The 13,029-nt window shown below is 49.3% G+C and overlaps 4 protein-coding genes across 4 annotated transcripts; 2 read left to right on the forward strand and 2 right to left on the reverse strand.

The window, feature by feature from the left end:
- Positions 1–259: 259 nt before the first annotated feature.
- Positions 260–4,989, reverse strand: PGRI_040820 (kinetochore-microtubule binding complex subunit SPC105; the record flags this gene model as incomplete). The annotated part of the gene is made up of 5 exons (XM_040791795.1): positions 260–1,023; positions 1,088–1,709; positions 1,763–4,254; positions 4,306–4,684; positions 4,747–4,989. The coding sequence occupies 5 exons, from the start codon at positions 4,987–4,989 to the stop codon at positions 260–262; spliced, it is 4,500 nt and encodes a 1,499-aa protein (XP_040643705.1).
- A 323-nt stretch (positions 4,990–5,312) lies between these two features.
- PGRI_040830 (40S ribosomal protein uS17) lies at positions 5,313–6,265 on the forward strand (the record flags this gene model as incomplete). The annotated part of the gene is made up of 4 exons (XM_040791796.1): positions 5,313–5,487; positions 5,751–5,813; positions 5,876–6,051; positions 6,197–6,265. The coding sequence occupies 4 exons, from the start codon at positions 5,313–5,315 to the stop codon at positions 6,263–6,265; spliced, it is 483 nt and encodes a 160-aa protein (XP_040643706.1).
- Positions 6,266–6,963: 698 nt separating this feature from the next.
- Positions 6,964–9,087, reverse strand: PGRI_040840 (uncharacterized protein; the record flags this gene model as incomplete). Its single annotated transcript, XM_040791797.1, has 1 exon — positions 6,964–9,087. The coding sequence occupies one exon, from the start codon at positions 9,085–9,087 to the stop codon at positions 6,964–6,966; it is 2,124 nt and encodes a 707-aa protein (XP_040643707.1).
- A 1,536-nt stretch (positions 9,088–10,623) lies between these two features.
- PGRI_040850 (ENTH domain protein) lies at positions 10,624–12,708 on the forward strand (the record flags this gene model as incomplete). Its single annotated transcript, XM_040791798.1, has 5 exons — positions 10,624–10,671; positions 10,739–10,976; positions 11,034–11,224; positions 11,277–11,388; positions 11,444–12,708. 5 exons carry the CDS (start codon positions 10,624–10,626, stop codon positions 12,706–12,708), a joined length of 1,854 nt encoding a protein of 617 aa, XP_040643708.1.
- Between the last annotated feature and the right edge of the window lie 321 nt (positions 12,709–13,029).

A 13,029-nucleotide genomic window follows, 5' to 3' on the forward strand; every position in this document is an offset into this window, starting at 1 on the left:
TAATAGACCGGATTCACGAATGTTAATGAGCCACATATTGGTGTGGTATGATAGAAAACAAATAATCAATCAGTGGATATGAAAATAAAGACTAGGTATAAGAAACGCCCAGCCAGATCCCGAAGTTGAGATATCCCATTGTCCCGCGCCATTGAACCCAAGGGCATGAAAAAGATTCACCTTGCGCCTCCCTTCCCAAATCCAGACCGAACCCATCCCCACCCAGTAACCAAATCGTTAAAGAGCAAACATTCGAAAACTAAAACACAGATCCTGTGAGCGTGCGCACTGCCTTGCACCACAGGCCATTTCCTAGTTGAACACCACCGTCCTTCTCCCGGCCAAGCCCTTTGCCGAGAATGCTTTGCAACTCCTTGTCTGGCAGACCAGACTTGTTGCCTGTTCCGAAACCATAGACCTTCGTCGCCAGAACGTCAATATCAAAGTCCAAGGAGCCCACAGTGCTCTCTGCATTGGTTTTATCAATGTGGGTACGGACAGTGAAGTCAACATCGATTCTCTTCGCACCGTTGTTCGCCGTAGTAGCGCCCTTGCGGCCAGGTGTAGAGACGGTGGCATTTCCAAGGATCGTGCAGCGTGTGCGTAAAGAAAGAGAGCCATCATCAGGCTTGGATAGGGTGAGGCGAGTGACACCACAGAATTCCAGCATGCGCGCTTCCTTTTCCAGTCCAACTGTGCGGTCCCATGCACTAGAGATGAAGCGCAAAAGCTGCTTAGGTGCAACAGTGGATTGCTGGATGGTAGTCAGGTGGTGCTGCAGCGAGTGGAGGACCAAGGATGCAATAGGAGAAATGTTGACATTCTTTTGGGTAGTCAGTTCCATTGGATAGTTCTTGCTCTCGTCTAGGCCAGTGTTTTTGGAGGCAAAAGCTCCGGGGTAGAACTCTAGTTGGAGCTGGTCCCGGTAACCCATCTTCAATAAAGGTCCCTTTGGTGCATCCGACGGAGTTGACGCCGAAACGATCGACCAGCCTGTTTGTTGCTGAATCCGTTGGACGGAGGCTATTTTTTTCTAGTCAGCATCGCACCAACAAAAGACTCTAGAAGAAAGGAGGGAAAAACTCACCCTTCAATTCGTTAATTTCCCGTGCACTCCAGCCACGGCACTCTTCCTTCACACGCTCCGCCTCCTGGATTTGAGCCAGGAATTCATCCCGCATTTCAGCTCCAGTCTCGATGAAGGTCGTCTTCTCCTGGACTTCCTTCTGCAACTGCTCAAGTTCCTGTCTCTTGGTTGCAATTTCGGATTCCACTTCAGATAGCTTGTTGCGCGTGCTGCGTAACTCATCTTGATCACAGTTCTCCATCTCATCCACCAGCTGTTGTAGGTTAGTTGCCTCTTGCTCGAGAGAGGCATGCTTCTCCACGAGTAACGGCACGTTCCTGTTGAGCAATCCTTCTCGTTCAGACAGCAGATCGTCGTCTGCTTTCATTTCATCCACGTGGCGAATCAGTCCTTCCTTCAGCCCCTCAAGCAACTTCATCCGCCATTCGTACCATGTAGCCTTACTCAGCAGACGGGCATGGGTCTTGACATTTCGGAATTGATTGTCCATGATCACTCGGATATCTGGCGGAGCTGTGACATACTCCTTGAAGAGAGGTGGATTCTCGGCATATGTTTCTGCCTCAATAGAGCGAATCACTTGCCGACCTTCAGAAATATAGGATTTCAACTCCCGGCATGACTAAAGACAGTGTGAGCGATAACAAGTGTATATGCAGACATATTAGAACTTACATGCTGGTACAATTCAAGCATTGGCACTGTACAAAAGCCAGCTGCCACACAATCATCAAATGTTATGGATCCTGGTTTAGGTATGCTCTCGCCAGAGCGTCGTGTTAGCTTCTTGGTGGCACTGCCAGGGGCAGTTGTGTGTCGTCTCTTTGTCGTAGTAAGTTCCATGAAATGAATATTGGTCATTTTTAGGAAGTCCTGCAACTTGATGGATTCAATCTCCACCGGGGGTTCTTCGGCGGGGGTGTTCTCTTTTTCTTCTTCTTCTGGCTGCTGAGGATCAGAAGCAATATGAAGAGCGTCAATCCCATGCTTGAGAGGAGTTGTTGAGGTATGGGGAGCACTCCGTGGTTGCTGGGAAGGCGTGGTGCTGCCCCTTGGAGGCGATGAGCTAGCAGCTCGACGGACGGGCGAAAGAATTGACCGTCGGGCATTACCTTCCTTGAACACTGGTGCCGGTAACTTGACACCTTTGACTGGGCTGACATTGTGGCCACGAAGTCGCTTGGGCGAATTCTCGACTTCATCTTCGTCCAGATCCAGCTCAACCGGGCGCTTGCCCAAAACCCCGCGAGCAGCCCCAACATGAAGACTCTTGCGGCTGCCAATTTTAGTCTTCTTCGGGCTCAGATTTGAGATCATGTCCTTCAAGCTTGAGGTTACTTCCCGATCCGGCTGCAAGCCCGTGATATGGCCGTCTTCTCGAAGTTCCTCTTCTTCGCGGTCACGTTCTTCCTCGGCCTGCATTTGCAGAGGATCCTCGAAGCGTACACCGGATCGAGTCTGTTCTTGCGGAATGAACGGGGGCGTACTATCTCCAAGCGACTGTCGCTTATCAAGCAATGCCGCCACGCGAGGAGATCCAAGACCTGCTTTATCAATCCCCAGACCAGAAGAACGACGCCCCTCGCGTGGTTGCAATTTGAAGACCGGGGTTGACTCTCCCGTAGCTATGTTATGCTCGAACAGGCTTTGGCGTAGAGACTTGCGCTTATCTGCTGATTGCTGGAGCTCGGGCTGGAAAAGTTTCTTTGGTGAAGCACTTCTGAAAGTAACATTGCTAGAGGGGGGTGTCTTGCTTGGGGTGGTAGGTTTCATTTGAGGAGTGGACTGTTTGGGTGGAGTCAATGGCTTCGGGTTTGGTGATTGTTGCCGGCCAGGCGTGCCAGATGACCCTGGGGTGGAGCTACGCCGGGAAGGCCTAGCACGCACGGCTGCCAAACTCGGGCTTCCAGTTTCGGATGCAACAGCAGCAATTTGATAAGCCAGAGGTGATTTAGCAGGGGACTTCGCAGGGGACTGCCGAACATTGTCTTGGAAAGGCGAGCTAGCAAGCTGACCCGAGTCCGTTTCGAGCTCCATTATCATTTTCGCGTGCACTTTATCATTGGCTTCGATCCCTGACTGTAGGATACCACCAATCGCACCAGTAATCTCCATGTCCATACCATCGTCAGACTCATTGTCTTGATCGAAGTTCATGTGATCAGAGTTGGAGGCAGCAGGCTGGTTGCCCAAGATTTTGCCAACGGCCGAAGTGAATTCCATTGTCATTCCTTCATCATCGTTGCCAACATCAGAAAACTTGGATGGAGAGTCATCCTGTGCGATGCCACCGACGACATTAGTCATCTCCATAGTTTGATCGCCATAGTTCGATTCCTCTGCCACGGACTGGCGACGAGCCGTGCTCTGGCGACGGCCGGGAGACTTTCCAAGAATGCGTCCTACGGCATTTGTCACGTCCATGCTAAGGTCTTCACCCTCGTCGATATCATCTGATCCTGGTAAGCCTTGAGTGGTAGCTTCCGATGGACCGAGGTTCTCCTCATCATGTCGCGCGCTAATATCTCCCCAGTCAAAGCTTTGTCTTTGGCCTTTTTTGATCCACGGCTGGAAAGCACCGGTTATTTCTTGATCGGCAATTTCCATTGACATCTCTCCATCCTCATCAAGTTCAGTTCCTGCTTCCTTTGCGGCCTGGCGCAGTGCTTCGTTGAGTCTGGCGCTAGAACTGGAGCTAGAAGTTGCATCCGATTGGACACTGACGCCTGATCGTGCGGTCATATCATCCATGCTCATTGCAGTGCTCTCAGCATCAAATCCATCGTCAGATCCTGAAGAATCGCCATCATCGTCCTCTTCACCAGCCAGGCTTTGAGCGCCGGTGTCTTCGCTTCCTACCGAGCTTCCGCTGAACGGACTAGAAGATAAATCCTGGAGGTCATCGTCGCCACCACCTCCTGATTGGCGACCTCTTATCTGATCCAGATCTTGTGTGCGGACAGGGGAGAATCCGAATTCGGACTCTGCTGGTGAAGACGGAGCATCTTTGGTAGGCGAGGAGGGAGCGGGTTGATTCTGGGAGTTTGCGGCCGCAGATGCGCGCCTCGTTGAGTTCGCGGCAGAAGAGGAGGTTGAGTCGTCCGGAATTTCCACCACGTTCCAGGTGTGCAGGGTTGCCTCGGGGGCAAAGGATACTCGGCGATTTGCTGCATAAATGTGTCAATATCCACTTCTATGATGAAGTTGAACACACGAACCCATTGATTTCCTCCGCGCCGCTCGTTTCTCTAAGATGTTCTGTCGTTCTCGATCTTTGCGCTCCTGCTCATCGCGCTCCTTCGTAGCCGCCATCTCCTCCCGAATGGCAGAAGTCGCATTGAATGTATCAAACGGGTTCGCCGTGTCGTCATTGTCATTGTCTGCCGTGGGAGGTCCTGGTGTTGCTCCAAAGTCAATCAAGAGATCCTCTTTCCCTTGACCCCTTTGGCCCTGTCCGTCCATCGCGCCGTCATTGATATGTTGTTCGCTACGGGCGGGTGTACGTCGGCGCGTTTCCTCGAATGTCGGGATGGTTCGCACTGGAGAGACAGGAACTGTAGGTTTGAGAATTGACTTTAGTGGAAAAGAAGCCGTAGACTATAAATATTGCAGTCAGAATAGTTCTGCATATGCGCACGTGGTATTCCGTTGGTAGCTACCTGCCGACGATTGCCGTTAGAATTCTGGAGGGCATCAAGTCCACCGGGCCCCAAGCTCTTGCTCCGAGACTTCTTGTCTTTTGAAGCGGGCTTTGTATTGTTTAAAAAGGGCTGGGCTGCGCCAATTTCAGTTGTCGCATTCTCCTTGTCCAAGCCAGACGTCATCCTAGACCGCGGGACATGAGCGATAGACCGACGAGTTCGTGGCGGTCGCAAAGCCGCGGAGTCGGGTCGGGTTGACATTGTCGGCGGTCGAATCGGCAGATTCACAGATCAATTCAAGATTGCATATTCCATAAATCCGAACGTTGAGATCTCTAAATTAAACAGAACTGCGCCTGTAATCTACTCCTATCGCACCTGCCCAAAGCGCGTTGCCTCCGCAATCACGTGATGTAAACAAAAGCGCAGAGCCCTAACCCCAATTAGTCTAGTCCCGATCGGGACTAGTGTCGCACACTACGAATTACCAAAGATTCCGAAGGGCAACGAATCTTCCTCATCTTCGACAGCCGCCAACCCGACCTTTCTTCGACACCGCTTCCTCGTCGAACAACACCGCAAAAATGGCCACCGAGTTGACCGTCCAGTCGGAGCGCGCTTTCCAAAAGCAGCCTCACATCTTCCTTAACACCAAGTCCAAGGCTTCTTCCAAGAAGACTGCCCAGGGCCGCCGCTGGTACAAGGACGTCGGTCTCGGTTTCCGTACCCCCAAGACCGCCATTGAGGGAACCTACATCGGTATGCACGACCTCCGTTGAGATTTTATTCGAAATATAGCGGCGGAATTTATGGGTGGGTGGTCTTTTCACGGATACAAAGGGCGAATGGAGGATCGCATGGAGCAATTGAGGGGCCTGGAATCTCTGTCGTTTCCCTCTCTCTCGCCAATATTCGCATTCAACACTCGAACTTTTGAACCTCGGAAAAGACCACTCATGCCGAAAAATTACTCGCATTCACCAAATTATTGTGTCAGATTGCTCATTTTTGAACCTTTACAGACAAGAAGTGCCCCTTCACTTCCCAGGTCTCCATCCGCGGCCGTGTCCTCGTCGGCAAAGTCGGTAAGTTGAATCAGAACTGTCTTTCTACAAGACAAGGAGATTTACTAACGAATTAATTACAGTCTCCACCAAGATGCACCGTACCCTCGTCATCCGCCGCGAATACCTGCACTACGTCCCCAAGTACAACCGTTACGAGCGCCGCCACAAGAACCTGTCTGCCCACGTCTCCCCCGCTTTCCGTGTTGAGGAGGGTGACATGGTTACCGTCGGCCAGTGCCGTCCTCTCAGCAAGACTGTACGTTTCTCTGCCATCCTTGCCAATTTTCGCCACTCTCGGTAGTTTGCAACACCAAGCACTTTTGCACTACTACAGCACAGCGGATTTGGCAAATTGCATTGATTTTCTACGAACTTGATAACTGACCCGAATTTCTCTATAGGTTCGCTTCAACGTGTTGAAGGTTCACGCCAAGACCTCCCGCGCTGTCAAGTCTTTCTCCAAGTTCTAGGTTAATCACCCAGGTGTTTTGAAGGCGAAGGAAGCGGTATGGACTGGATATACGGGAAGTTCTTGGATGGGGGTCGGGATAGTTTATGAGTTTCCATGTCCCAGATACCTCGCTGATGAATGTGTATCCACGCAAAAATCAAAATGATTTGTTCGGCCCTCCTGTGATGGAAACTGTACAACAACTCTGGTACAAAGCAAGATTGACCATGGATGGCAATCTGGACAGAGCCTCTCAATGCGCATCTCGAGTTTTCTCCTTGCTCTTCTAAGTCTAACGTTGATACAGTAGGACCTCAGTATGTGTTCTCTATGGTAATGGCAAATCATACCCAGGGGAAGGGTTGTCGTTTGGCTGTCTGTAGGCGATGTTTTTACCTCATTTAGGGCATTCCTTGGTTATTCCAAGCCTTACTAGTCGGGCTGCATAATGCCTGCCTAGATGCCTTGTGAGGTAGAATTTTGTTCAGATGCATATACTACCCTTGAAATTCTTACAGGCATTACATACATTCGGGCAGACATCATTGCTAGGAAGCTTTTATTCAACTAATATTACAAAGGCATATTGATGTATTGACATATTGACATATTGGTCAGGGGTTTCTCATCTTCGATGAAACAAAAATTGCTGAAATGTTCTTCCGCCCCAAACATAGATCCTACTCCGCGTGGCCTTCCGGCTATCACTATTTTAGTTCATCTGTCAGACGAGTGCCGGAACTTCTCGAAGAAGTCCATATCCATCTCGCCATTTAGTACGAGCCAATGTCCGGTCCTCTGCCCCGATTGTGGTGGCCGGATCTTCGTGGGTGTCTCTTGATACATGGACGGCTCATCATCCGACGGCCAATCCAGCTGCAATGCATGTTGGGAACCAGTCTCTTCGTTGTCGGAGGTGAGATCAATCACCTTTTGATGCTGTACCTCATACTCCGAGAAAATTCCACTGGACATCGTCTCATGTGTTGAGAAATTGCCATCATCAGCAGTCTCCGTCATGTCGCAAATGGACATGGATCGAGATTCGGCCATGTCTTCCGAATTGGAGGTACTTCCTGATTCCTCATCGGTCTCGGGCGGCTCGTAATCTACGTCAAAAACACATTCAAAGTCCATCCATTGGTGGGACTGGCCAGGTCTTTTTCGCGGTGTGAGCCATGGGCCCTCACTCTCGGAATCACTCAATTCCTCAGGCAGATAGGGTGGTGAACTGCGAACTCCGTTGAGGAAAAGGGCGATTTCTTTTCCATGTCTCCATCCCCACGCCTTGCAAAATTCAATCGACAAATTATCCCAGTAAATCGCTGGAACTTGGAGAAGAGTCAGCAGCTTTGCAAGCGTTCGACCAGATGGAAAAGGCGACTTCCTTTTCAGCGCCAACGTGGAGCGCAACTGCTCATCGCAGCGTGGAACGCTACAGATGAGTGGAACCTGCATCAAACGATTGATGTCATGGTGTTTCTGTGCAATTTCTTGGAGACTGATGATATCCACGCTGAAAGCAATTGCCTCGGTTGGGATCTGGCCCCAGATAACGTACTCCCCATACCCCTGCCAGCCGTTGAGTACTAAAGTCTTAGTCCGAACTGCAAGCGGATGAGCGTAGAATACTTTTGTGTCCAACTTTGAGGTCTCGATAACGGTCACTATGGCACCGTTCTGACCAGCAAGCGCACGGTGAAAAGGCGCTAGGGGAGACCGAAAGGTAGAAATCAGGGGAGTCTTAACCTTCTCCTTAGTGACATGACTTCTGAAGAAGCTTTCAAAGCGTCTCTCGGACACGTCTTCCGGGTCAAACCATTCAGACTCGCAAAACAGTCCGGCGAGAAAGTGTGTTTTCGAATTCACTCCTTGTGAGTCACGGTTCGACCACCGAAACAGCAACGGTGGCATTTTGTCCCTGGGAACTCCTTGCATTGCCAGATCATGGTCGACGTGGCGGCGTTGACGGTGGAGGTGATTTTGGCCCTCGTCGTGATTTTGCTGGTCGCCAAATGGATGTTCTTGATGTTCATAGTCTCCTTGAATTTCTGAGTGTTCTTGGTGTTGATCTCCGGACTGCTGGCTTTGGTAATAGTGGTTGTTTTCCGCCGGATCATCGCTCGTAGTGATCTGGTCATCGGTACCATCCACCTCGTCAATAGTTAATCCATGGCCGCACCAGAGACAAGTCTTCCCATGGCTAGTAACAACCGGCTCGCCCTTTCTCACTGGGTCGATTTTCTCCAGATGATCGTGCTGCCCCGGGTGGTCGGTCTGTATCAGCTGGTCGATCGATTCTTTGCTGTGGCAAACACTCAGTGTACTGCTGTCACTGGTTTGGCCCTCACTTTCGGTAAAATAATGACTCCTTTCCTCTGCCATTCGCTGGCGCAGTGGAAATGGCATGTGGTGGGGTGTCTGTTGGGGGGACTCAGTTCTCGGTCTCAACGCCATTGTCACTCGCGTCCCCCATTGAGTTGTGTCGATATCATCTTCTTTCTTCTCGGGAAGAGGAAGACGCAAAGTGAGTGCGGTAGATTTGATTCGCTGGATGATGTTCTTCCATTGTCCGTCCATGTTGAATTCGGTGTCCCGGTGGACATGAGCCCAGACAAAGTCACCAGTGTTTCTCATCCAGATCCATTGTGTGTGGAGTGTGCTATCTGGAACAAACCGTCTAATACCACGGTTTCTCAATTTTTCTCGGAACATGAAGAAAAAGATCTCCTCTTTCGCTTTCTTCTCACATCGGAAGAATCGGTAAATGCAACACAGAACTTGGCGCATCGAGACGTCCCATCGGAGCTTCGGCCTTTTAGGGGGTCTTTGGTTCTCCATTTTCAATGAATGAGAAGGGTAGGGCCAAAATCTCAGAGGAATAGACTGTAAGAGATAAAATATTGGAGGGATGAAAGCTCAGGATGGCCGAGGATTTATGTAGAAGGTGAGGGCTGAGGGAGATTGAAGAAGGACGAAAGTCAGAAGGGTAGAAAGAAGAAAAGTAAAATAAAGAGCTGAAGCAAACGAGGAAGGAGTTCAAATAATCGTAAGGGCTCGGACTTAGAAGAGAAAGAGATCTCTTAACTAAAAATCTTTGGTCCCATGTATGCGACTATATGTACCTTCTTCCAAGGAGCTACAAAAGAGCAAAGCTAATGACTATGTATCTTTAGCATAGAAAGACATCTGGACTTATCACACATCTATTTTCAAAACTTCCTCTTCTTCTCATATTCAGATAAAGTCGAAGTTGAAGATCACACTATTCTACGTACGCATTTTCCCTGGATGAATGAAGCAAATGTATACAAGACTCTTTTTGGCTAAGGGGGTAAGTACGTATGTAATTAAGCCATCAGCATTCATTATATCCCTGAGAATCTGAATCATAGGGACCTTTGTTGTAACTTAGGGCCGGCTCACCAAGTGGAGTATATATATATATACACTTACATCTAACCTACACCTCGAAACACTTATCTTCTACTCGCCTAGTTAGCCTATAGTGTAGAAAGGGTGTCTTTCTATTTCCCTCTATATACAGCCAACCCCTTTGAAGAAATGATGAAATGTTTCTTTGGCGAGTGTTTAGCAAATGCAATACAGGTTCTTTCTATACTACATAGTATGATCACTCTTTGGGTTACTTCTTGCCACTGAATATCTACATTGTATTCCAGGGGTTTGTTAACAGATACTTATTCTAGATACTAGAAATATAAGGTCACAATCTTCAAAATACAAATACTATGGTCCAATCAATATATAGTTAGAGTCTTGAAGGATAATGATAGTTAAATGAATAGAAGATTATTAGATTTTGATTATATGGCTAATAACTGATACATCCAAGATATTGCCATCTATTCATAGTTTATATAGCTTATAATCTTTAATATTTAATCCAATATAATATATATTCCCATAGTTCTATACTTTTATACTCCGAACTTTGTGCACACGCGGAACTGCAAACATGCGCTAGTCCCAATTGAGGTTGCCTCTAAGAACACTCCGCCCCAGAAGTAACTCCCTCCCTCTTAAGACTATCTCTTTGCTATCCTTATCCCCTCCATTTGCTTCTCAGCCCAAATTAACCTTGTGATTTACAATTTCACCAATCCCTAAACCGGCAATTCCGATCGGACTTTGCAACTTTGAACCCCTCCCCTAGAAAACTACCCACTTTCCCCAAGCTTACAACATGGCTCATTGAGCCACGTCATGAGCGATACGGATGATTGAAGATTTTCTCGGACACTACAAGCGCATTGATTACTGGAGCAGGCTCTCCAGTCTTTTCCCACTGTCTTCTGACAGATTTGCATTCTGAGCCATCGAGCAGTTGGGCACCGATTTGCAACTTCTAGAAACATGCCCGGAGGATTTGAGAAGTCAGTAAAAGGGGCCACGAAGCTCAAGGTTAGTCTGACATGCTAAGCTCCTTCTTTTGTTAATGCGACAATTATTAACCACTGGTCATGAACAGCTTGCGGCCCCTAAATCCAAATACATAGAGAATATCCTTGTGGCAACTCATACCGGCGAGGCAGGAGTCGCAGAGGTATTCCGAACCCTCCAGATACGACTCCGAGACTCGGCATGGACCATTGTTTTTAAGGCGCTCATCGTCCTACACCTCATGATCCGAGAGGGTCAACTGGATGCTGCGCTGGGCTACTTGTCCGATAATCCAAAGAAAATCGCGCCCAGCAATTTCTCTGAAGGTTAGACCAATAGCTTCTTTATATGGATGCGGACGCAGCTTATTAACTGTTTTGCAGCCCAATCGCAGGGACATAATATCCGACGCTATGCCGAATACCTTATCACGCGCGCCAAGGCATTCGACGCTTGCAAGACGGATCATGTACGAAGCGGACCGGGACGGCTGAAGAGAATAGGCGTGGACAAAGGCCTGCTGAGGGAGACGGAGATTGTACAAAAACAAATTCGTGCATTGCTGCGATGCGATGTGGGTTAATACTGAATTTGGGGTATTCTTCCTTGCGGCTAACACTATATAGCTATTGACGGATGAGCCCGAGAACGAGATCAGTTTGACCGCGTTCCGTCTCCTCACACTTGATCTATTGACTCTATATTCAGTCATGAATGAGGGCACGATCAATGTTTTGGGTAAGTCAGCAGCCCCTCCACGGATCGGCATTGATCTAACCCTGAAACCTCATAGAACACTACTTTGAGATGTCGCGGCCGGATAGTATACGTGCCTTGGCAATCTACAAGACGTTCACAAAGCAAACGGAAGAAGTGGTCCAGTTCTTGGGGGTGGCAAGACATTTCCAATCTGCCACCCGCCTAGAAATCCCGAAGCTCAAGCATGCCTCAACAGACTTGGCGCGCCTTCTCGAGGATGATCTCAATGATCCTGATTTCGATCTCCGCCGACGGGAGTACTTGGCCAAGAAAGGTGTACGCGTTCCGCCGAACATGGAAGCCAGTACGACTGCAGAAGTATCAAAGACAACGCCGAACCCGCCAGCGTCAAACCCACCCAAGCAGGCTGAACAACCGAAGCCACCGCCTGTGGATCTCATCGACTTCTTTGATTCAATTGAGCAGAATCAGCAGCCCATGGGGCAACAGAACCCAACGCAGTACCAGCAACCAGAGTTCCAACAGCAATCGCAGCAACCATTCTATCCCCAGCAGACTGGCTTCCAGCAGCAACCTCAAGCGATCCAGCAGCCTTTGGGAACTGGATATGGCCAGCCGACCCAGTATGGGGCGCCTTATCAAGCACAAAGCCCAAACAATCCATTTGGGCAGCAGCAACAACCACAACCGCCGCCGCCGCAGCCACTTCAAGCTATGCCAACTGGGGCTGGATTTGGAGGGTACTCTCCCCAGCCTCCGCAGCAGCAGCAGCAGCAGCAGCAGTATGGGTTCCAGTCGCAACTGGCTCCTATTCCCCAGCAAGGCATTGCCTCATTCCCTCAACAACAACAAGCACCTCAGACCTTGCAGCCTTTGCAGCCCCAGCACACAAATCCCTTCCGCCAGTCAATGATGCTCAACACTCCCACCGGCGCTCAGCCACCCGCCGCTCCTCTATCGCGACAGAACACGAACCCATTCGCGAGACGACTCTCAACCGCAACCCCGCAATATAATCCCTCAAACGAGCAATTTCAGCCCGCGCAATCTCCGCAAGCGCAGCAGCTTCCACAGCCACAGGCGCAGCCGATCCAACCTCAGCGGACGGGAACCAATCCTTTTGCGCGGGCCTCTCCTGCTCCGCAACAAGGTCTGCAACCACCAGCAGCAGCTCCCTTGCGGCCTAACCCAACTGGTAGCACCAATCCTTTCCGACAGAGCCAGTTTATCAATCAGCAGACCGGACAAGGTTGGCAAAACAGTGGGCAGAGTGGTACAATTGGCGGATTAGAACAGCTGGACACGGTGCCAATCTTCCCGCGCCCCGGCATGACCTAATAGCCTACCATTTGCATGGCGGAATGAAACTGACGTCCGTTAGATTATCTTCCCTTTAACTATCTTATTTCTATCTCACTTGTTCATTGTGTAGACGGTTTCCATGTACATTGTATATTGAAAATCTCAAATCATGTAGTATCTAAATACATAATATTTAAACAAAACGCCAAGAGCAAATCCATGTTGATAATATTTAGTTGCACAGTCTCGCTATACAATCTAACAAGTTCCCGAGGTCAAGGGCTAGTGCTGACAGGGGTAAAAAAAATCTTGACTTAACGTCTTTAATAAATATTTAGCCTCACAGGGGGCCAAAAT

Source organism: Penicillium griseofulvum (assembly GCF_001561935.1).
Source record: "Penicillium griseofulvum strain PG3 chromosome Unknown contig_89, whole genome shotgun sequence".
Lineage (NCBI taxonomy): Eukaryota > Fungi > Ascomycota > Eurotiomycetes > Eurotiales > Aspergillaceae > Penicillium > Penicillium griseofulvum.